Raw genomic sequence first — 23,966 nt, 5'->3', positions numbered from 1 at the left:
AGTAAACAACCAAATCGAGAAATAGAGCAGAGCACAGACCCCAGCGGGCAAGGGCACCATGATGAGGGGCTTCCCAGGAGGGAAGCAAGAAGAGACGGAGACCTCGCTCTCCACTCGTAACGCGTGACTCCCAATGTCCTCTCCCTCCTCAGCTTCTCCTCCGCCGAGAGATTGCTCTCATCAAGGCCCCCTCCGTCGGGCGGGCTGAAGACCAGCTCCTCCCACCGCGAAGCGACGTCAAAGGCGAAGACTTTTCGGTGGAGGGTCCCGTCAGGGCTGAAGTAGTACGAGCTCAGGCGCCCATCGAGGCTGAAGCTGATGGAGGAGGGGGCGACGTAGCCCGGCAGCGGATACTGGACGATCTCCTCGACGGGGAAGAGGAAGAAGCCGTCGTCCACGTCAGCGAGGGGCATCTCGGCGTGCCAGCGCCGCGGCTTCTTCGCGAAGGCCTCCTTGTCGCCGTCCCTGGCGGCCGCTGGGCGACCGGAACCCTTAGGGACGCGCCAGTACTGTCCAACGGAGGGCGGAGAGCAGCGCAATGCTACCTCTGTGGGGGTAGTGGGGATCCGATTGGACCGGAGCGATCGTATCGGGCGGGGGAGGCAATCTAACGGCCGTCACCTCTGGCGGTTTCCGCCGCCTCCTCGAGTCCGTACGGATCCACTTAAATAGTTCGCATGCTTCTACACAACTATTTCCGGACAAATCTGAGATCACAAAATATTGCATCTTAGCTAATATATATGATTTAATTTCTTGCGATCAGTTAGTATATTTGGTAAATAAGTTACAAGAAGCTTATTAATGGTTTAATTACTCAAATTGTTGAAAATAATAGTGGAAAACGTAATTAATGCACTAAAATTGATAAGATATTAGATTTGCCGTAATTATTGAATTTTAAACATTGACTAAATACATTAATCAATACTATTAATTAGGGACTTGGGGGTGTTATGTAGAGAGAGTAATTTAGGCAATGGGTTTACATTATTAATAAGAGGAGAGAATTTTATTTGACTTTTAATGATGATTTAATAGGAAGACTTCGAGTTAGACAATTAATTAAAAGTAATGCTTAAAAAGGTCCTTAATTATTATTAAATAGGGAGAAAGTGGAACAATACATCATTGATTGATAACCTCCTCCTACACTTGTATAATAATACAATGACAAAACTCTCTTCTTTTGAACTACGAACAATAGACAACATACATAACTTCGCAAAATATGAAGAATTAAAGAAAGAAATTAGCATAGGAAGATAAAGTAAGTACAGTAGGAAGGACCATGAGTTCTTTGGGTTGAGCCTTCTCGTTCCTTGTTACGAGGCAACCTACGGAACATAAACGAGAGAGATTTCAGAAAGCTCTGCTTCCAGTTTAAGATTGAATACAAGAAGAGGGACACAGGTGCTTTTGTCTCTTCAGAATTGATCCAGACAGTAATCACACAGATAAAGATTAACAAAGAAATGAACAAATGTGTCAAGAAGAGGGACAGTTAGTTGTTTTGTCTCTTCGGAATTAATCAAGAGAGAGATCAGAGATAATGATTAACAAGGAAATAAACAGCTTAAAAAGATGGCTTAATGCATGAGACTTCAGTCAATTCAGATTGGTATATACAGTTGCATATATGTGAGCCGATATCCTATTCCGGCCACTCAGAACAAACAAATAAACAATCTTACCATGGTTTACCTTTACCAACAGACGACCCTATAAGCATGGAACCACATTTTTCACTCCCAGGATTAACACAATGAATATATAGGCCGTCAAAATTAAGTCTAATTGTCTCATCAGTTCAGACGAAAATTTTGTTCAGGGCATAATGTAGAACTTTCAAGTCAAATAGGTGATTTTTCAATTAGTTTGAAGATAGCAAGCAAAAGAGCGAATTGTGTGCATAGATTAAAATTGTCAGTCCCTACTTTTTCTTTTTGTAAATTTTAAAGCATTAAAGATACAAGATTGCAGTGACAAATTTGTTTAGCTTAATCACACTTGGACAGATGATCATAAGTTGTGTACATTAAGGACAAATTATTCTTGAAGTTATGGATATTACCTTCGAGAATTATCCATGACGGTCTTCCACATGGATTTCATGGAGCAAAAACATTCTAAGGACAACAAACTTGGTGCCCGCTTGTGAATTCAGATCATATCTTTAGGATTTGGCAGGCTTTGTAGACTTCATAAGCTTCTGTCTTGGCCTTCTGTATGATAAAGAGAAACAAGTTCTATCAAAGCAAAAAATTACCAAAGCTTATGGGACAAAAGGACAAGCACAAGTTTGACATATCTTCAACATGTCATGTGCATGTTTGTAAGCTTGTACTTAGTGGCCGTACAAGTCTTTACACTAAAAAGAATTATAGTAAGCATAAATTGACAATGGGAATACCTATTGGTGGATTTGTCAGCAGCGATAACACCCTTCATTAATGTGTTCACATCAAATGATCGATCACTCATGATCTTATCATGGTACATCTTGCTTCCAAGCTCTGTTATTTCTTCTTCCACTTCTTCTAATGTCTGGTCAACATTGAGTTTGACCAGTCCTCTCCTGATAACAGTAACATAAAACCCATTGGCTTTGGCTTCCCTAAAAGCATCCTGCAATGTATTTGAGACCATTCTAGATATAAGTGGCATCAAAACCTCCATGCAAAAGGGAAAACAAGGATTATGAGGTATCACTAGAAAGAATAGCACTGCCATGCAAATAGTGTTAAAGATACTTCATATGGTAGTAAAACAAGAGAATAATGAGATGGCCAGTTCACTGCTAGTGAGGTACCTAAAAGTGCTTCAGTGCTCATAACCAGGAACTAGTTAAGTCCAGTGGACTATAGACAGAAGCAAGGAAGATAGGCAGATGAAGAAATTTGAAAATTGTTTAGCAGTTATCAGCAAGTTATATATATAAAGAAAAAAAACCTAAACTCCCCTATAAACATGTCCCAAGTCTCAAAAAAGACATACCGAGGATGCAAGCATTTAAGATCTAATTTCTCACTAATTTGCAAGACTCGGGGCTAGCCTGCACCACCACAAGGTTCTCCACACCAAAATAAGACACAGAGGAAGTGTGAAGATGTCACTTTCATGATGTTTTGAAATGTCCACAAAAGGCCCATATGGGCCCCCACATGAGTATGCACATGAAGGGAGCAAGGGACTGTCAGCACCAGTGTGAACACAAGTATCATCATTTTGAATCATAAGGAAAAGGATGCACGACATATTTCTAAATTGAACTGCATAGCAGAACAAATGAAGGAATAACGTTCAAAAACACATCACCAAAAACACAGTCACCTTTGGAGGTCTAGCGACGATGAAAGCTTTGCCACTTCCAAGAATATCCATGTGAGACTGTAGAATGTAGCAGAAGTTCTTAGAATCTCCTGGATCCTCAAAAGCAATCACATGATATTGTTTTGGATCCAATTCAAGGTCAGCAGCCATTTCAAGTGAATAAAACCCCACTTTTGGAGTACCTTCTTCAATTGTGTATAATTCTATGCACTGTAGACAATTATAGTGACGAAAAAAAAGCATGAGAAAAAGCAGGCAAAGATAGTTAAACAAAGCAAAATGAGATAGGAGTTAAGACTTTGGAACATAATAAACATGGAAAATCTAGTTAATTATATGAAACAAAATGAAGACAGGTCAACTACCAGAACGAAAGGAAGATCTAACCACCAAAGGTAATCTTCTTCTTTTTCATCTGTGTATTCTTTGTATTTGCTGACAACTGCTGGTGTACCGAACATTTGAACTTCTCTTTTAAGCTTCTCCAATTTCTTCTCAATGTATCTCCGTTTTCTTTTGGGTATTTTTGTCATTAAATCAGCCACATCCTTTGTCTCTTTCTCAGTGATCCATCTGTCTAAATCCTTTCCCATCTCTCTCATAATGGATTTAATCTCGGGATCCTCCTCTGCATTATAAACTTCTAGGAAACCTTGAGACCATTTCTTGGTATGTTGCCATTGTTCCGTTCCTTTCTTTTTTCCCACTCTGCTAGTACCATCACTACTCTCGATCAGTGTCTTTGGTTTCACAGATGATGCGTCGAGAGACATCTTTCTGATTCCATTATCTGGAGAGTATGGGGAAACACCTTTAGAATTTGGAAACTCATCTGTTTCTTGAAGACTGTTTTCTTTGACCTCTTCAGAAAACATTGGCTTCTGATGTTTAAGAAATTCTGGATCTTTATCGATAGGAGGGCCTTTCCAGCGGGGAATTATTTTTTCCAGTGGATCATTTACACTGATGCCATCTGTTTGAAGTAAAATAATAATAATAATGAACAGATAAACAATTTGAGAATATTTGCACAAAATAATGTACCTACTTAGTTGCTTAATAAGGAACACGTTTCTATTGGTCAACCACAGACATTTTAATATAGAAGAGCATTTACATCAAATTGGCAATAAATGATACACCATGATATTGTGCTATCCATTCAAATTGTATCTTTGATGAAGTGTGCATTGTAGCACCTGGAGTTACAACAGAATGGATAATAATGAGTACCTGCTCCATAGTCAAGATTTTCAATTCTGGAGTGAACCCATTCATGAAGGCGCAAAAGATTTCCACTAATCTTCTCAGCCTTTTTTTCTAGTCCCTCGAAGAAAGCAAGCTTATCATCAGCATCGATTAAATAAAAAGGATCCCTGCCTGTCAATTCATTTTCTCGAACTTGAAATACAATTTTCTGCAGTCTTTCATCATTCATCCATTCAAGTTCATCATCGCCTTCCATCAACCTGAGTTCACTTATGTCGGTGCTCAAACTAGGCTGCTGTTGGATCTTCTCTTTTGCTGCCATGTAATTTTCTTTGAAGCCAACTGCAATTTTAGTAATCACTGGATCAAACTCTTGAAAATTCTCTTCAACCCAACTCTTTCCAGCATTTAGTTGTTTTCTGTTACTAAGGCGGCCAACTTCACCCGAATCACATGGAGAGTTTGTTGGAGACCCTAAAATACTATTCTCTTTGTGCTTTTTGGTAGCACCATCAAAAACATTAGCATTTGACTTTGACGTTTCTAATTCTCCAGATACATTGGACCTGATATCAAGGTTATCCTGTTCTTCTGTCATGGATTCCAGGGAAGTGTCCAAATCTGACAAAGTATCATTATCATGATCCATCTCAGAAGTTCCCACCATTGTATTTTCTGCAGTTTCACCTAAGCCAGCATTGAAATAACTATTTTTCCTCTTTGAAACATTCCAACTGTCAGTTTTTCCTTGGAGTCCTTGTAGCTCTTCACATAATTTGTTGCCATCTTTCAAAATGTCTGCTTCTTGAGATTGACTTAATTCATCATCTTTTAGTGGATCTACAATCAAAGATTTTACACCATCAGAACTACTGGTAAGATGGGTTTCTAGTTCTACTTGGTTATCAGAAGTATTGGAAGTGCATTCATCCCTTTGATCATGTGCATCCTCTCGTTTTTCACTCAGGTTCTTCATTTTTGGAGCACAAGAATCAGTTTGCAAATCAATTTTATTTACAACTTCAAGCAACACCTCATTTGAGTTCAACTTGGTACTAGTGTCTGAATCAGAAAGGTCACAAGTACCATTAACACTATTCTGAGTCACAAATAATTGGTCATGACTATCGGACGGAACATCAAGATTTTTCTCTTCTTGCATTTTAGAGTTCTGCATATCCACAGTTAGCTTATTATCGACGGCATCATCCACATATAATTCAGAAATGGAAAAGTCATCACTACTTGGTCTTTTCAGGAGAGAGGCAGAAGCAAATTCATCACCATACAGCTCCCTAGAAAATGTCTTATCCTGCAACTTGTCTGAGGTTTCAGCTGCAGACAAGTCCTTGATGTTTCTCGGACTTATGCTTTCCATAGTTTTGTCATCATTATAATGGCTCCACGCATTTATGCCTGCTGATTGCTCTGTAACTTGCACTTCCTGGTCTGACTGTATAGTGTCAGATAGCATACCATGTCTTTGTGCTAGGTATTCCCGAGCTTCATCAACTGATGTAAGTATTATCGGCTTGACTCTAAAAGTGCTTCTACTGGAAACATCAGATGAACTGCTACCAGTTATTCTCTCTTCCATGATGGAACTGTCCAAGTCATTGTTTCCTAAGTTTCCTCCATTTCTCAATATATCGCCTCTGCTGATGGAATCATAATTCACGACAGTTTCTGCATCGACACCAGTTGAGTGTGCCCCACTTGAAGATCTTGTTACTTCCTTTTCATGGTGGCCCTCAACATCCATGTTATTTCCATTATCTTGGAGAGAGTTTAATAACTCTTGACATGGAGTTTTATTAAAATGCTCTGTAGTACTCTTTCCAAATATTTCCTTGTTCTCTCCATCCACATGAAACTCCATGTCCTCCTCTTGGTGAGTAAGCGAATTACTCAAAGATGTTATATCAAGATCTGATTTATCACCTGTGGCCTCAGTTTCTAAAACGGTATTGTTCTTATCAACAGCGCTTTCCTTATTCTTAGCCCATGATATGGGATCTGTTTCTGTTTTCTTAGAAGTTTCATTATTGGAAGTATCCTGCCGCTCTTGTTCCCGTACCTTTCTTGCCATTTCTCTAATTTCCCTCACTTTGTCATCAAAACTTTGAGTTGTTACATTTAAGTGACTGGACGAATCTGTTATAAATGATTTGTCTGTTGATGCTTTGGCTTGTACGATGCTCTTCCTCAGTTCATTTATATCCAATTGTGGCCTACTACTGACAGGAAATTCATGTGCATCATCAATAACTTTGACAGTGCCCTTCTCCATCTTCTCCCTCTCCATCCTCAGTTTTATCTTCCTCCTCAGCATCTTAGCCTCTTGTCTAGACAATTCCACCTTATCATTTTGCACAAACAATTTTGCAATGGCCCAGAGAACGCAGCAACTACAAAACAACACGAAGCCCATCCGAGGGAACATCTTCAGAAATGGCTGAGCCCGAAGAGAGATAGAATGGATACCATCAACAAAAGACAATTTCTTTCCCTCGACAACAAAGTTAACCACTGAGCTATTTCTTGGAAGTGCATATTCGCCACCCTCTATCATTTTAGCAATGAGCTTAGCACGAAAGATCTTAGCATTCACATCCGTAGCTCCTTCCACCTCCTCGAGAGAGGATTCTCGGATTTGGTTCCTTTTGATGATCTCGTCCTCATTCACCAACACCCGGACAATCTTCCTATCAGAATTTTGGTAAATCATGAATATAGGACCAGTACCAACTCCCCAGAACTCTGAATCCGCCTTGTACTGATCAACCCAGCTCTCCAATTTATCCCATAAAACCGATTTCTTTTCTGACGAATCCCCACTCCCAGAGCCAACAGCTTCGACAATTTCGTTCCGTCTATCGGCATCCACATCCGTCCTAAGATCTTCTAACTCGCCACTGAAATCCTCGGACAGCTCCAAATCAAGAACAGGATCTAGGGTTTGAGGAACTCTACGCACCTGCTCGACGGTAGAAGTCAGGAGTTTCTCTCTCAGTGTGTTCCGCCGCCTCAATGGTCCCCGGAACCGTGCCGAAACTTGCAGAACTCTGCCGCCGCTGCTCCTAGCACTGGACGAACCTCTCCAAGACGGGGATTTTAGAAAAATAATGGAGGAGACGGTGCCCTTCCTCGAGGAGTGCTTCGTGGACGGGGTTGATGAGGCGGATTTGGGCCTGAAGGGGGAGAATCTACAGAAAAAGTTGGTGCTTCTGAGGATCGAAACGGTGGAGACATCCATGGGCGGAGGCTTCCGAGTGAGGAAGGGGGTGGGAGAAGATGATCTAGGGGTAATTTATCGGTGAAGATGATCGAGCATGGGTGAGATTGAGGGATTCGACAACGGGAGAGGAAGAGCGATGCTTAAACCCCGGACGACATCCTTACCAAAGGGTAACAAGAAACCGGCACCGGGAGCCAATATTTACATCGATGCCATTAGGGCCGCGATCGATCGAAATCGAATAGGTCCCGGTCGTGTTGGGTTCGAACAAGTGCTTCGTGGGTAAGAGGGTCCCACATGGACGATACACGTGGCGCACAGCAACTACGTCATCGTGGGGCCCATTGATTAAATTATGGTGTTATAATCTCTGTTCAGGATTGATCATATATGACGTGCCTCTGATCTCATCGTTGGAAAATATTTTTCTATTATCTTTGTTTATTTTTAATATGGGCTTAAATCAAAAATATTATTTATTAAGAGTTTAACGTCGACCCAACATAATAGCCTCTGATCATTTTACGTTATGATGTGCCATTCGATTTATCCATATGGTTTACAATCTTTTCACTTAACATATTGTTCGATTCTCAACAGAGCTCATTATCGCTCGTAATATATCATCCGATGCTTCTATGAGGTTTCATCAGGAAATCGTCTTGTTAGTTTCCATCGATATAGATTATTCTGCTTCTAATTTGAGTGAGATGTGGAGATATGGCAAGTTCTTAAATAGACTCTATTTTCTTGGTTTATTTTGTTATCATTTATTATGCTCAAATGTATCATATTCTAGAGAATATTAAAAAAAATATTATTATTTTAATAAATAAAGAAGGATGAATTTTAAGAAAATATATAGTTTTTAAAGATGTTCTAATAAAATATTTAAAAATTTTCATAGAGTATCCTTTCTTATGTCAAAAGATGATTTTATCATTACCTATATTGAACTCGTCGTTATCTATTCCTTATATTATCGCCCTCGTTTTTTATCTTTTCGTCAAAATATCTATTCCTTATATTATCGTCCTCCTTCCATTTGCTCCTCTATCGTTGGTCGCTTATGTTACAAGAAAAAAAAAAAATTTTTGATAAAAAAAATAAGAGTGGAATTAGGATAGTAGAGGCATAGATTGCATATGTTATGAGCAAAAATTACACATGTAGAGATGGGTCTAATGATACCGACGCGATGCTAAGGTGAAAGCGACGATTGATATGAATAATATATTTATTTAATAATAAAAAAATATTTTACAAAAAAATTAAAAGTTTTATTAAGAATCATCTTTTTTAAAATATATTTTTTTTCAAGAATTCACCCAATAAAGAATTGATTTGTTTATTTCGTTCATTTGTATTTTCGTGTTATATTTGTTTGAGGCAGTGAGATATAATAAGATGCATCAGGTTTTCTTTGGGCCATGTACATGGACTCGGGTTAACTCGCGAGTGGAACCGAGTCGACTCGATACAATCGGCCGACTAACCGAGTCGACTCGATGTGTTGATATAAGAGAGAAAAAGGGTAAAAAACTAACAGAGAGAAGCGGAGGCGGCGTGCACTGCCAGGGACCGTGCGACGAGCCAGCCCTAACTTTTTCTCTGCTGCCGCTGCCGACGTCGCCGACCGAGCCACCTCCTCTCGGCCGCTACCTCTAGCCGCCACCTACCGCTGCCGTTGTCGCGGGCCAAGCCGCCTCCTTTACCCGGTACTCGTCTCTCCAATCTCTTCTCCTCCCTCTTCTTTCCTCTCTCGTCTCTTCTCTTTCCCTCTCTTCTCCTCCCATCTGGTACCCTCTTCTGTTCTCTCCTCTCCCATCCTCTCTTCTCCTCCTGTCTTCTCTCCTTTCCTCCCCTCTCTTTTCCCTCTCTCGTCTCCTAGCCTCTCCTCTTCTTCCCTGCCTTATGCTCTCCACTCATCCACGACCCTGCTTTATCCTCTCCTCTCCTGCCCTCTCTTCTTCTCCTGTCTCCTTCCCTCTCCTCTCCTCTGTCTCCTCCTTTCTCATGTCATCCTCTCGTCCTCTCCTCCTGTCCCTTATTTCTCTGGTATCAAGATTCGTTTGTGGAGAAAAAAAGTTATGATTATTCTTGATGAACTTAGACAACTATTTGCATTCATATCTTCGTTCACTCGCATGGTATTTTATTTCAGAAACTTGGAGGTCTTCTGTTGTTATCCTATTTGAACTTTGAAGCTAAACTCCAGCTTGGTAAGAGAATGATGTCATGTAAAGATAAATTCTCCTTCTCTTTAATTCTGTTGATATACTTGTTCATATACCAGCACACGTGATCGATTAGGCTCTGATGTGTAGCTTATAACACCTCTTATTCAAGAAAGTTAGTGTGCCTTCTTCCAGTCATATATAGAAACCAGAAAGCATGCATTTGGTTAAGGTCATGATATTTTTAATTGTTACAGTCGAAATATCATCACTAATGCAAATGTATAATAAATTTTTATTCAATGAGTATCATTCTTGACTTTAGATGCTTGAGTGGAGAGATCAATTGTTGTGAACCTAAAAAAAAAAAGAGACACGAAATAATAAAATTGTTATTCATTTAAATAAGAGATTATGCATTCAGTTTGATAAAAAAATGTAATTATTAACTTAGGAATATACAAGTGTTGTTAAATCTTAAAAAAAATATTTATAAATTTCTGTAATTATATGTATGTATCTTAAAATTAATCTTTTAATAAATTGTTGGATCTTATGATCTCATGATCTGATCCTACGATCCAAGTTGCTTCCCTGTGATCCAAGTTGCTTCCCTGTACGAGCCTAGCTAGAAAAGCTAGTTTGACAACCTGCTCCCACTCATCAATTTTTAAGATGGTGATTTGATTGCAGGTCGACTGCTTAGTTGTGTGAGTTATTAAATGCAAAATTTTAACACAGTTATAAATTTACTTTACCTAAAAGCTTTTGCATTAGCTTATGTTGGCTCTTATATATATTTTTAATGATGTCACTATTTTCTGGGGTTCAAATCTGTATTGCTTTGTGACTCTAGCATTGTTGGTTAGCAAGGATGCATTAAATATAATGTTGACAATCTAAAACAATTTGAACTAACCCAAAAAAGAATACATGAAAATCTACTAGTCTGAGAAAATAAATTTTTTATGTGATGTCTTTGTTTCATCTGGGATTTTTTATTTGATGTGCTTGATGCCTTACGGTGTTCTGCTGTATCTTTTCTCTTTGGATCTGATTTGTTGCAAGTTGTTTTTTAACTAGTCTTGCTCCTGTTGGATCAGTGGCTTAGAAGCACATGGCGTTTCCATTTTTACCTTCCAAGCGTCCTTATGAACGAAATCCCTTAGAGCCCAATGGTAGGGGTAAGTGGCAAAAGACTGGACCTTCTATAACACAGCAAAATCAGCTGAAAGTGCCTCCAGGTGCTATTATCTTCCGAGTACTTTGTCCTGCTTCAAAATCTGGAAGCGTGATTGGTAAAGGTGGAGGTATTGTAGCAAGGATACGTCAAGAGACCGGTGCAAAGATTAGACTTGAAGAGACTGTCCCTGGATGTGATGAGAGAGTTATTGTAGTTACTGGGCTGGAGAAAGATGCAGAACTTGGCAACGAACAGGGTAAAGAAGATGATGAAGAAACTGGTACCGATGATGGTGGTGATAATTCCCAGGAAATCACTGAGAACATTGAAGGAGCTAAGGATTCTTCTCCTGCGGAGAGTTCAAAGTTTGATGGAGTACCATCATCAGTAGTGAAGGCTCTCCTGCTTGTATTTGAGAGAATAATTGAAGGTGAAGCAGAAAATGACGATGAAGATGAAGCAAATAAGAAGCTTTCCAATGTTTCTGCAAGATTACTAGTTCTGTCTAACCAGGTGGGTTGCCTCCTTGGAAAGGGTGGGAGTGTAATCAAGCAAATGTCAGCTGATAGTGGAGCCCAGATACGGATACTCCCAAGAGATAAACTTCCATTGTGTGCTTCACAACAGGATGAAATTGTCCAGGTAAAGAGTACTTTGAGGATATTTAGCAACTGTTTCAATTATCAGTCTTTGCCATTGTTTTATCCTTGTTGTTTTATTGCTTTCTTGCATCTTGTACTATTTTCTGTTATTTTTCTTTTCTCTTGTTTTAGTTTAGATATTTAAGAGAAGCAGTGTGTCGATCAATGAATAATGTCTAAAACTTTGTAATATCACTTTGCAGTTAACAGGAGGGGTTGAATCAGTGAAGAAAGCTCTTCATTTAGTTGCTCAGCAGCTTCTGGATAATCCACCCCGTGAACGTGATTTGTTCCCTCCAATGGGTTCTTCTGGTCCATCATCTCATCCATTTGCTTCTGGTCCTCGGCCGGAAGGCGTTCCACCGCTAAATTATCATCATCCCCATCAAGGGCCACCATTCTCAAACAGGCCCCATCACATTGCTGACTTTCATCCAAGCATCGGTCCACCTTTTCCTAAATTTCATGAAAGTGGACCACCTCTGCAGCCTCAACTTTCTCCAGAGCTAATAACTTACAGGTTATTCTGTTCCAGCGACAAAGTTGGAAGTGTGATAGGGAAGGGAGGGAACATTGTTAAAGGTCTTCAAAATGACACTGGTTGTGAAATTAAAGTTCTGGAGACAACTCCTGAGTCAGATGATCGGATTATAGTGATATCTGGTCTTGCGGTATGCTTCTAGTTTATCCTTCTCGGCTTTCTCCTCTGATAATAATTCATTAATGATTCAGGTAGTGGCTGAAGCGTGTGTATGTTTTCTCCTGAAACTGGTTTCATACTTCTTGCTGGTTTTTGTTGTATCACAAGCAGCATGTGGGCATAATGGAACTCAATTCAGAGAATCTTGGGGAAATGCTATTTGTGGGTCAAGCTTTAATTAAAATTTTAACAATAACAGTTTTTTTTTTAACCATTTAGCCAATTTCAAATAGTTAAGACTTACGGTTTTGTTGTTGTTTTTTTTAACCATTTCTTTTTTCAACATAACTAAAAGTATTTTTTGTTTAAAATTCTTATCTTTGATTGCTGAGATTAATCCATACACCCATTGCTCCATTAGCTGCTCAAGAATTTGGTGTGTCATGTTCACCATGTGTCACTGTAAGATATTGACAATCTTGTTGCATGTTACATTATACATAAATAAATAAATTAAACCAGTTGGAATGTGTAAGATGTTATTGTTGCAAATTATGCTCTCATACGAACCCCAACTACCCCCTCTTCCTCTTTCTTAACTTACTCCTGCCTGTCATTTTCTTGACTTGGCTGCAGGTCTGCACACCCTTGTGGCAATTCTTATGCTGCATTTGATTTGGTGTTGAGAAGGTTAAGCTGGTAGTTATTGGTTTAATGATACTAAATACCAGAGCTAAGAAAATTCAGATTAACACAGTAAAAAATGTCTTACCTGGATGGTGAGGGATAAGACGTCATGTCTAATAAGTTGCAAGAACCTTCTCACTTTCATTGCTGGCCTAGTTAGCCTAGTTTCTTAAGGTTAAACCAGTGTTTTTAAAAGCGCTAGGTAGGTCTCCAAATGCTTGAGATGCCTAGGCTCTCGCTCAAGCAAAGGCTCTCTAGAACATTAAAATATAAAAATATATAATACAATCGATAAATATGATTAACAGTGCTAAATAAGGATTAGTATTAAATAGGAATTAGTTCTAAATAGGGTCAATAGTTCTAAGGATTAATATTAGTTTTAATTTATTAAAAGATATGGTAATAGTAGTTTTAATATCAGTTCTAAGGATTAATAATCCATTGTTAATAGGAGCTAATCCACTGTTAACATAGTTATAAAAGTACACAGTAGGGGAAGAAGAGGAGTCACCGATGGTGGAAGGTGGGGAAGGAGAGGGGGACGGTGATTGAGGAACCTTCGGATGACGACAGTGATGGCGGAGGAAGCTGTGGAGGGTGACGTTGTTGGGGGTGGAGGAAGCTTCAGATGTGTTCGTCGGTGGCGGATAACGTTGCAGTCCTGTCCCTTACCGGCGGAAGGAGTTGCACACAAAAGCAGTGGTTGCAGAGGGAGGTGCACATGAATGCAGCGGCGATGGACGAAAGGTGGGTCGGGGCTACGAGAGTAATTAGGGTTTATTGTTAGTGGGTCAGGGGTCGTGGGAGGGGAGGGGGTTATCGTTATTGTTTACTATGCTTAGTTGGTTCCATTGAACCAACTAAGTTTCTGTTCAATCGAACCAGAGTTGATAGTATGATTCGATTGCTCACTTTCAATCGAGCACATGCTCGTGGCACTCGACGCTTGGGCTCAAGCGAGCGCCAAGGCGGTGCTTCACTAAAGTGTGTTGCCCGACCACTGTGCGAGGCGCTCGGGCCTCGCCTCGCCCGAGCACCTAAGTGAGTGATTGGGTGCCTTTGAAAACACTGGGTAAAATCACCCGTATTACGATTATTTAACCTAGATACTTCAATACCAAATCAAATGTACCTTTGACATTACTTCTTGTCTTATGTTCTGGAGGTTATAATTGCTTATGCTCTTTCTGTGATATCTGAAGTAGATAATCATGGTGTAACTTCTGAGATTAGTTTACTTGAGTCCTTGGATAATTATGACATTTTGGATTTACTGTTTTAGGAAAAAAAAGCTATGTTTGTGAAATCTCATGCTCACGTATTTCATTAAAGCAGGGAAAAAAAAATCATGTGTTTGTCCAATGGCTACTTGTATCTCACGCTAAAAATGACCTATCTGAGCATTTCTCATTACTTTGCATCCCTTCTTGGATTTTTGTGACTCCATGTCACTTCTCCAGAAAGTTTTCTGTTTGCCATTATTTGTTTGATTTTTTTTTTCCATAAAGGAGGTTGCATTTTTAACTCCATGATAATAGTCAATTTTGTTTTAAATTGTTAGACTGTTATGACAGATAATGTCACTTTACTAATGTGGGTATTGGTGTTCTGTAGCTTCCAAGTGATAGGATCGCACCAGTACAGGATGCAGTTCTTCGTGTTCAGCATAGACTAGTGATGGCTGTACCTGATGCTAAAGATAGCACTGTTTTGTCAAGGCTTCTTGTTGCTTCCAACCAAACTGGTTGTCTTCTTGGCAAAGGTGGTGCTATAATAGCAGAAATGAGGAAGCTTTCGGGAGCTCATATTCGTATTCTCGGTAAAGATCAGATCCCCAAGGGTGTGCCAGAAAATGATGAGGTAGTCCAGGTATGTTGTGGATCGCTTACTGTGGATATTTTGGATGCTGCTTCTTTTTCTGATAAGTTCCTGTATGAAATGGTTTGATCCTAGACTTTTCTCCTGCCTCTCTTTTTTTCTACCAAATGTCTTTGTTTATGCTCGATTTTGATCAGGGCAGAAACATGATGCTTGAGTGTTTTTTTAGATATCTGGTGAATTTGGAGCAGTTCAGGAAGCTTTGTTGCAAATAACCTCTAGACTGAAGCATCACGTTTTTCGTGATAAGTTATCTGCTATGAATCCTAATGCGCCTCCTGCTTTTATCGAGCAATTACCTCCATATGGTCTGTACATGGGGAGGAGGGAATCTTCACCCTCCAGGTTGTACCCGAATTTGCCCCCATTTCAGAAGGATCCTGTTGGTCGCCTGTTTGAAGAAAGATCTGCATTTGCACATCCAGTTCATGGTCTGGGTATTCCACCACTTGGTATTGAAAGACCTGCACCATGGCTGCCTCAGGTATCACATTCTTGTGTCTTCTTTATTGATAAAATAAAAGTGGCAATATTTATATTTTGTATTAAATTTTGGAAAAGAATAGTCCTTTTTTAGGTAATAACTCACATTGTATAGTCAGTAGTTTTCAGTATTGTTAGTGACCAGTCTGCGGTCAATATTATTTGGTTACTTTGCTAGTCATGCAAAGCCACCAGTCAGATGTTGGTATGTTGTATGGAGTAGCATCTGTTATCATATTATGCTTTGTGATGTACTGTTATCAGTATGCACCATTTTTCATACTGCAGCACATGCTGTGATACCTTCACTGATGCTGCTTGTTGTTGTTTGGATACAAGCTTTTTTTAGATAGTGTTATGAATGGTTTTGATGAGTAATGCAACTGCTTGTAGGGTATGAGTTGATTTTGTAGGCTGAATATTCTGCGTAGGAGGTTTAAATTTGGTATTACTGATATCTGTTGAACTTGAAGCTTTGTTTTGTTTCTAAAAGGTTTGTATTTGTCTTGTAGTTTACTTTTTTGTTACATTGAAAGAAAAAAATTGTACTTTTGTCGGAATTGGGGAGTGAAAAAAATATTTTGGATTCAAGCTGCTTGTTGTTGTTTGGATACAAGCTTTTTTTAGATAGTGTTATGAATGGTTTTGATGAGTAATGCAACTGCTTGTAGGGTATGAGTTGATTTTGTAGGCTGAATATTCTACGTAGGAGGTTTTAATTTGGTATTACTGATATCTGTTGAAATTGAAGCATTGTTGTGTTTCTAAAAGGTTTGTGTTTGTCTTGTAGTTTACTTTTTTGTTTCATTGAGAGAAAAAATTGTACTTTTGTGGGAATTGGGGAGTGAAAAGAATATATTTTTTGTTTTGTTTTGTGCATAGCATGAGCAGATTCTAGTTTTTCTAGTGTTTGGTATAACGAGGATGTTATACTTATACCAAGCCTAAACTGTGCGCCAACTCCAAAATAATTTCTCCTCACCAAAGGGTTGGCTTACCCTTAACTTATTGTGATCCTGTAGGATCTGCAAAGAGAGATTCTACAGAGCTAATGCATGGGCAAAACTGTTGTCATTGTTTGGAAAAGCGCAAAATTGAGATTACACATACATAACATAACAATAACACTTTATTGGTCACTGAAATGGACATGTTCTCATGCTCCAAATGGTTATGCAACAAATAGTCTAGGGTTACTATACTTTTTTAGTATTGCAAGTGTTATTTGCATGTTGTTCTAGCATGTTTTGGTGGGGATTGTGGAATTGCAACATGACCTGAGATGAAGGTGTCAGCTAGCTTCGTTGGTAAAGATTCTAGGCTCGAATCCTGTCTTTGCTACTTATTTTTTGAAAAAAAAAACATGGCTTGAGATTTTTGTATGCTGACAAACCAGTTGCTGATGGGGGAAAAGAACTAAAATGGAGCAAAAATGATACATACAATACTTTTAAGTTATCTTCTTCCCTCTGGTGGCCCATTATTACATACTTGATTGAAATTGCTTAAGTTGTGCGCACCGTAGCAATATCGTTCGCAAAGGGTTAGCCTATTTGCAACACACTAAGGATAAGGAAAGAAAATGTTAGTTCAAGGGGTGAGCTGCGGGCAAAATGCCATTGTTGCCATGGGGATCAGTGGAACAAGTAATTCAACAAACAACTTATGAACTTTGTTGCCAAAGCAAAAGGCAAGCCTCAAGACCAGGAACAGTAGGCAACAATCGGGTGTTGAAGTGCTTGAAATGCCTAGGTTGCGCTGTGGTGTGACTTAATTAGGTTCAAACTTGTCTCCAATGCATAACTGGAGCCCCATATAGCACTGTGCCACATGGGGAATCTGATGTTTCATGCTGTACAGATGGTGTTAAAAAGAAGTGCCATATCACATGAAGAGTGTGATGTTTTGGTTAGTTTTGACTCAATGTGCTCATAGACATGCCTAGCAGACAGATTTTTACAGCAAAAAGCAAGGGAAAAAACAAAAACACAAGGTAACATGTTAAAGAAACGACTGTACTATATTTACAGAGTGACTAATATACCAAACAATGGGTGTGCTTGTGGCCGAAGGTAGGTGCTTTAAGGATGGGTAATATAAACAGAAAAGTGAGTTGCCAGTTCATTTAATCTGACATGGATTACTTTTCTACTCAAATGGTACTGTCAAAACTTTTTATGTTTTGTTGGTATGGGAGGGCTAAATACCATGAATCTCAAGCGATTCAGCTGAGATGGCTGGAAAACATTCTTAGGACGATAAGATAATCACAAAATATTCTAGCTTTCTCATGTTCATCAGAGAAGTAGGCAATTCAAAAATACTATAACAACACATTGCTGTGAAGGATGAGATGTTAGGTATAGTATCATTATAAATGATTCATCTTGTAATTTATTTAAAGGGTCCAAGGATCATGTTATTTGGTTACAGGAAATGCAATCTTATTACAAATGTGTATGACATGTTAAAGTTGATTATGTAGTTTCTACAATTTGTTTAGGTACAACATTTACATTTAGTTGTTGATAAAATAATTCAGTTTTATGATTGCATTTATTAAGGGGAAAGGCTTGACACCTCTTTAATGGTGGTGCTTCTTGATGTGGCTGTTAGCAGTTCCAAGTTACTAGATAACCTCTCAGCTCTTCTTGATGTGGGTGTCAACAATGCAAGTCACTATATAACCTCTCAGTTTGCAGTGGTAGGGTGCATTGTTAAGTGTTAACATTACCCAAACACTGCATAATTGGGAGACCCATGCATGTGGCTGTTCTTTTGTTATAAATGCATGGACCAAGGGTGATTTTGTTGTTTAAACTTTCAGGTTTTGCTAGCACTGCTATCCTCTAGTTGTTACAAATAATTCTTATGACTGGTAGAATCCTGATTCATATGCTTTTAATTCGAGCTGAAACTGGTTCGTGATATATGCTTCTGTTATGCAGTTCAGTTTTTGTTCCTCACCTTCTATTGGTAGAGACTAAACTAATTAGTAGTCTTCTAAAAGTTGATTTAGAATCCTAGCATGTGAAATTTCTTGTTCTATTGGTCTGATGAGTTTCAATTTGTTCTGGTGGATTAGCTCACCAGTGTTAAGGTTCTGGTCCTAAAACAAAGTTGATTTATCCTTGTCAATTAGTTACAAATTCTGTTTATGGATAGTAAGAAATGCCAGCATATCATCTGAGGCATGTTTGCTGAAGTAGAACTACTTGTTAACATTACCTGCCTGTTTCTCCTCCTCCCACCTCCCGCCGCCCCCCCCCCCCCCCCTCCCTTTCCCTTATTCATTACTAAGCAATTCAGTTTGGTTAATTGAAATAGGGTATGAGGGATGTAGGCGGTCCCATGCCTTTACCTGATTACCCAGGAGGAGTTCCACAAAGAAGGATGGGTGGATTTGCTAGGTCAGCTTTTCCACCTACTTATGCTATTTCTTGAAATTTCTTGCATGAAACGGAATTCCTTTAATTCTGTTCACTTTGGTGCAGTGGAAGCCAGCCAGTGCCTATCACAAGTGTAGATGTTGTGGTTCCTCGATCCCTTGTACCTTCTATCTATGGTGAAGATGGAGGTTGCCTGAGGCATATCCGTGAGGTTTGCGTGATATGTATTATTGTACATTACAGTGATTTATTCACTTTTAACCTTTCTTTTCCCCATATTTTAGATCTCAGAAGCCAAAATTACCATCACTGAACCCAGACCTGAGGCAACAGAGACAGTGATTATAATATCTGGAACACCAGAGCAGACCCATGCTGCCCAAAGCCTCATCCAGGCTTTTGTATTGAGTGAAACTGCTTCTTTAGATTCCACCAAACCCTGAGGTGACATTCATTTTTTCATACTTGATCTTTCTGATCTTCACATTAAGATTGCTGCAATTTGGAATAGGTATTATGATGCTTCATTGGATGGGCATACATCATATATATACCTATTCTTATGTTCTTGTATTTTTGGACTTGGTCTGTTAAGTATCTAATCAATGACTTTTTGTTATTGCGGCACTTTATTTTTGACCTCAGCCAATCAAGAAGCTTCAACGAAGAACATGTTTGCAGAATAGAGACTTTAAAGTTTCATTCCAGTCAAACAATTCTATGGCTTTTTTCTGAATTTTGCAGATGCTGGTATTTCTGTAGAGGATTCACAACTATAAATGAGCACTTAGCTTAAGGAGTTAGTTTGTCCTCAAAACTAGTGAACAAGGAATTTTTGAAATTTTTGTATGAGCTAAATTAGAATTTGGTCATTTTGAACTCTTTTCGCAAGACAATGAACATGAGTTTGTTGTTGTTTGGATGTTGCATATGTTAACAGCAAAAAGAGTGTGGTATCTTGAATTATATCTCAAAGTATTATGAGTTTTGGTAGGATGAAAGAGAAAATGGTGGTGAGAGGTTATTGTTTTTAAATTTTAAAATGAACAATGATTTCTAAATTCTGGTAACTTATCAATATTTGAATAGTTAGGATTTGTTGGTTAAATTGTTGAATCATGTATACATATATATTCCTTATTAAGCATCAGCAGGTATGGAGTTTGAGCAGCTACCAAGATTGTAAACATAGTTGAGTCTTTTACTAATTATCACCTGCTGTGCTTTTATTTATCTGAATTTTTATTTTTGGTATTTCAGACCCTTCTAATGTTGGTTACTCTTTAATTGTTTGTGGTGGTTCTGTAAGTATGCAGCTTGATATGTTGGCATACTGAAGATTTTTGAGACTTCAGAGTGCAGGTTTGCCGATCTTTTAGAAGTGGAAGTAAAGGAGGTCCATGGTAGACCCAATATTTATAGTTTTTATTGAGAAACTTCATATTGGTTGATGAAATAATTCAACATTATATGTTTAAATTCTTTAGAGGAGGGATATGGAATTAGTTTAACTTGGATAGTTATCGCATATTGCAAGGAGTTTAGGTGTTGCTTTCTATGCCATTGACCTCATCCCATTTCATGGTTCAGCTGAACTTTTTGTCTTTATTAGAAATTAATGACTTTTCTATGATCTTTTGTGAACCATGAGGTTTACCTGCATGCTGCTGGATATATAACTGTCTGGCTAAATATTTGTGGTTGGCTATAATGATTTTTGTCTTCGAATGACCAAAGAAGTTAATTATAGTAAATTCAGATGGCTGAGGAAATTGATTTTGTAAGTGCTACTGAAGTAAAAAGACATACGATAAATTGTGTGACTGTATAACATGAACAAAATTCAGAGCCAAAGAATCCATCTTCCCTCTTGAGTTTGTATTCCATCAAGTGGAGTGGAGGTGCAAAACATAGATCTTCAACCGCTGTTAACTGTGTCATGAATTAATATTTGCTTGAAGTGGAGGTGTTGTTTAGCAGAGTAAAGATTATCAGACATTATGCTTTTTATTTATAATAACAAGGAATTTGTGGTGATTATAGTAGACCTTTATTGTTTTGTTGGGGGGTAGGGTTACTGAAATATTACAAATTATAAATGTTGGTTCATATGGCACATTATAATATTATATACTAGAGCATGCTGCAAAGGGTGTCTCGCATGGAGGCAAACTAGGAGTACATTCTATCTTCCATGCTTGATGGGTTCTGGGTTTTATTGGGTTTTATTTCCTTTTGAGCCATTTGGTGAAAATGTCACTATAGATGTCATTGTTTTCATATTTGGTTTATATATACTACATTGTACTCAGGAAGAAAGATATTTGTTGAAATAACCTCTCTGCCTTCCTTTTATTCTGTTAATGAAGAAAGTGAAAATCTGATCATTTGATGAAATCTGAGGTTGTGGGTTATGCAGAACAAGGTGAGGTTGATTATTCTATCTGATTTCTTGTATGCTGATATTAATGATTTGTATTCATGCTAATTATTTACCATAACAAATGCATGAGTATTAGGAAACTTTGTTATTGATAATTAAATTCTCGTTAGTTGGCAAGATCTATGCTAAAGTAACTTTGATATGAAAGAGCTGGAAAAGTTTTTCTATTTAGAAAGGAACTGGTTTTAAGTTCTAAATAGACCAGTGATTTAAAAAGCGTCAGGCGTCAAAAGGCGTTAAGGTCCAAAAACGCCCGAGGCGCTAGGCGCTCGTCCGAGCGAAGCGAGGCGCTAAAATATAAATATATATAATATAATTAATAAATATAATTATTTAAAATTAATAATTTTAAATAAATCTAACAATATTAACAGTATACAATATACTATTAACAGTATACAATATATTGGTAACAGTATACAGAAGGAGAAGAAGGAAGAGTATAAGGGGGTGTTGACTGCTGACTGAGAAAAGAGGAAGTGGCAACGGTAGCGGGAGTGTAAGGATGCAGCGGCAACGGGAGCGGCGAGCAGCGACAACGGTAGCGGCGAGCAGCGAGAGGAGCGGCGAGTAGCGGGCGCGGGAGCGGCAGCGGCAGCGGCAATGAGCAGGGTTAGGGTTGGGCAGCGACAACTGATATCGGTTTTAGTTGGTTCGATTGAACCAACTAACCACCGGAGACCGAACCAGACCTAAAATCCTGGTTCGGTCACTTGGTTTAACCCAGGCGCTCGCCCTAAGCGCCTAATGCTTGGGCTCGAGCGAGCGCCCAGGTGGTGCCTCTTAGAAGCGCGTCGCCTGGAAGTTTAGGGAGGCGCTCGGGCCTCGCCTCGCCTCGCCCGAGCGCCTAGGCGAGCGCCTGAGCGCCTTTTTAAATCACTGAAATAGACATGCCTCCTTAAATGTTAGTAGTAGTATGACAACATTGATCTTGGAACACAACTAAACATATTAGTAGATTCAGGATGGGTGGTATCTGGTTTGTGGCTGGTCAGTTAGTGAATTGAGAAACAAACATTGGAGATAAGATATATATTAAAATGTAGAGTAAGGGTAACATGAGAAATAGACATGAGCAGTTTTTGGAGAAAAAAAGAAAATCCTCCCAGGAGTGGAATACGTTAGTTTATTTGAATTTTGTTTGGAACAAAATATGTATAGTTCAATTGAATAAACTTCCGCAAAATTGAATGAAATGAATTCTGTCTTGATATGATTTGCCTCGGGCTTAAGGATCTGAAGTCCTTTTTTTTTGTTCCTTCATTTGCATTTTTTTTATTTGTCAGATAAGCATTCAGGTATCCATTTAATAAGGTGCAGTGCACTTTGCAGGTGTGTTTTAAGAGAAAATTGATTGGGCTTCTGTTTGCTTTTAAAGAACTTTCCCTGTAATGGAAGGTATAATTAGAGTGTTTAGTTTTTCTTTATTGTATGATCTGACACATATACTAAAATATTGATGATGTCATGTTTGTTAATGTAATTGTCCACACAGTCTAAACCATTTTTTTGTGTGTCTGAACTGTTGAATTAATCATGTAAAGTTTTCTGTTAAACTGAGCTATGATTTTTCTGGATGTGTCAATCCATCTAATCAGCAATTTATTGGCTGCATTTAGTGGTGCAAAAACTTGTTGGTTGGTCTTGGATAACCTATTATCCGTTAGTCTACATTCTATACCATTTATTCTGAGAAAACCATTGAATTAATCATGTAAAATTTTCTGTTAACTGAGCTGAGCTATGGTTTTTCTCCACCACCTTTCTGCCCAAGGACTGGTACCAGACTGAGATTTGATACTTAGGTTTGGTCTCAAGTAAATGGCTACTTTTCCAAAATGCTGAGAACTTGTCTTTTGCCTATTGTGAATTCCTATGTAATCATCCTCACACATGATCATGACCATTCTTGTGCAGTCCCCAGTTAATGCCTTAAATATTTCTTTAGCATCAACCGCTTAACCAGTTGCCGTCAACCTCAAGCTTCCTCCACACTTTTTCCCCTACTAGTGCTTTTCCGGCTTTGATGTTCCCATCTTTTTACCTCTATTGTAAGCTTTAGTTATTAGCTGTGTTCTCCTTTATGATGCTTTTGATATGTATGTGAATTAAATCTTAGTTGTCCAATTTAAATCTTAGTTCTCAAAATTTTTTGGAGTATTCACTATTTGAGCCTTTGCTTCAAGTGAAAACAAATGATCATATTTTTTTTTTAATCTAACTTGTAGGTGTCAATAGCAGGCTTATCATTTTGTTTGCATTATAGAAATCGACAATTTGGCTTATGGGTGTCACTTATGACCATTTTATGCTAGTACAAATCAGGTAGACTTTCGGATACATTTTTCGTGTTGTTCATATCGACATCAAGAAAAACCTAATTGGCAGAAGCAACTTGTTGTGCGTTTTATGTTTTATTATAGTAGTATATTGAAGTAATCTCCATCACAACTGGAATTTTAAGCTTCAGTTGCAACAAAACTCTCGAAAAGGTCTTCTAAGTTAGTATAAATTTGACATGATCTACCCCCAGATATGAAGCTACTTTTTGTTCTCTTTCCTTAAGAGAGTTAGTATCATCTACTGACCTGTCTGACTAGTGTAAAATGGCTTGTTTTCTCAATGACTTGGGATGGGATAGTGTATGATGGAACACAGCAAA

At 38.5% G+C, this 23,966-nt stretch overlaps 2 protein-coding genes across 7 annotated transcripts; one reads left to right on the top strand and one right to left on the bottom strand.

Annotated features, from left to right (window-relative positions):
* Positions 1 to 1,072: 1,072 nt before the first annotated feature.
* Positions 1,073 to 7,939, bottom strand: LOC103987763 (uncharacterized). The gene is made up of 6 exons (XM_065112562.1): positions 4,567 to 7,939; positions 3,699 to 4,306; positions 3,334 to 3,543; positions 2,414 to 2,628; positions 2,075 to 2,225; positions 1,073 to 1,337 (listed from the first exon to the last, which is right to left on the bottom strand). Exons 1-5 carry the CDS (start codon positions 7,796 to 7,798, stop codon positions 2,177 to 2,179), a joined length of 4,314 nt encoding a protein of 1,437 aa, XP_064968634.1. The 5' UTR covers positions 7,799 to 7,939; the 3' UTR covers positions 1,073 to 1,337; positions 2,075 to 2,176.
* Positions 7,940 to 9,315: 1,376 nt separating this feature from the next.
* On the top strand, positions 9,316 to 22,889 carry LOC135583536 (KH domain-containing protein HEN4-like). Of its 6 annotated transcripts, none has more exons than XM_065112550.1 (10): positions 9,316 to 9,498; positions 9,945 to 10,002; positions 11,061 to 11,782; positions 11,985 to 12,452; positions 14,726 to 14,980; positions 15,159 to 15,473; positions 18,800 to 18,882; positions 18,967 to 19,072; positions 19,146 to 19,305; positions 19,507 to 19,827. In XM_065112550.1, exons 3-9 carry the CDS (start codon positions 11,075 to 11,077, stop codon positions 19,302 to 19,304), a joined length of 2,094 nt encoding a protein of 697 aa, XP_064968622.1. In that variant the 5' UTR covers positions 9,316 to 9,498; positions 9,945 to 10,002; positions 11,061 to 11,074; the 3' UTR covers position 19,305; positions 19,507 to 19,827. The 6 variants fall into 6 exon arrangements, with proteins under 6 accessions (XP_064968622.1, XP_064968626.1, XP_064968624.1 ...); XM_065112554.1 differs by having other exon boundaries at positions 9,945 to 10,020; XM_065112552.1 differs by lacking the exons at positions 9,945 to 10,002; positions 19,507 to 19,827 and adding an exon at positions 22,637 to 22,889.
* The last annotated feature ends 1,077 nt before the right edge of the window (positions 22,890 to 23,966 follow it).

The sequence above is a fragment of the Musa acuminata genome, chromosome BXJ2-6 (genome assembly GCF_036884655.1).
Source record: "Musa acuminata AAA Group cultivar baxijiao chromosome BXJ2-6, Cavendish_Baxijiao_AAA, whole genome shotgun sequence".
Lineage (NCBI taxonomy): Eukaryota > Viridiplantae > Streptophyta > Magnoliopsida > Zingiberales > Musaceae > Musa > Musa acuminata.
The sequence above is the reverse complement of the archived record's forward strand: the minus strand, read 5'-3'. Positions and strand labels throughout refer to the sequence as shown.

What these genes read in the sequence shown, in the direction of transcription:
- LOC103987763 (XM_065112562.1), bottom strand. Translation starts at nt 7,798, where the DNA reads ATGGATGTCTCCACCGTTTCGATCCTCAGAAGCACCAACTTTTTCTGT. An exon ending in TAGATCTTCCTTTCGTTCTG is followed by an intron (nt 3,544 to 3,698) that starts GTAGTTGACCTG and finishes AATTGTCTACAG; the next exon opens with TGCATAGAATTATACACAAT. An exon ending in GCTGACAAATCCACCAATAG is followed by an intron (nt 2,226 to 2,413) that starts GTATTCCCATTG and finishes TTTATCATACAG; the next exon opens with AAGGCCAAGACAGAAGCTTA.
- LOC135583536 (XM_065112552.1), top strand. Translation starts at nt 11,075, where the DNA reads ATGGCGTTTCCATTTTTACCTTCCAAGCGTCCTTATGAACGAAATCCC. An exon ending in CTGCACCATGGCTGCCTCAG is followed by an intron (nt 15,474 to 18,799) that starts GTATCACATTCT and finishes TAATTGAAATAG; the next exon opens with GGTATGAGGGATGTAGGCGG. An exon ending in AGGATGGGTGGATTTGCTAG is followed by an intron (nt 18,883 to 18,966) that starts GTCAGCTTTTCC and finishes ACTTTGGTGCAG; the next exon opens with TGGAAGCCAGCCAGTGCCTA.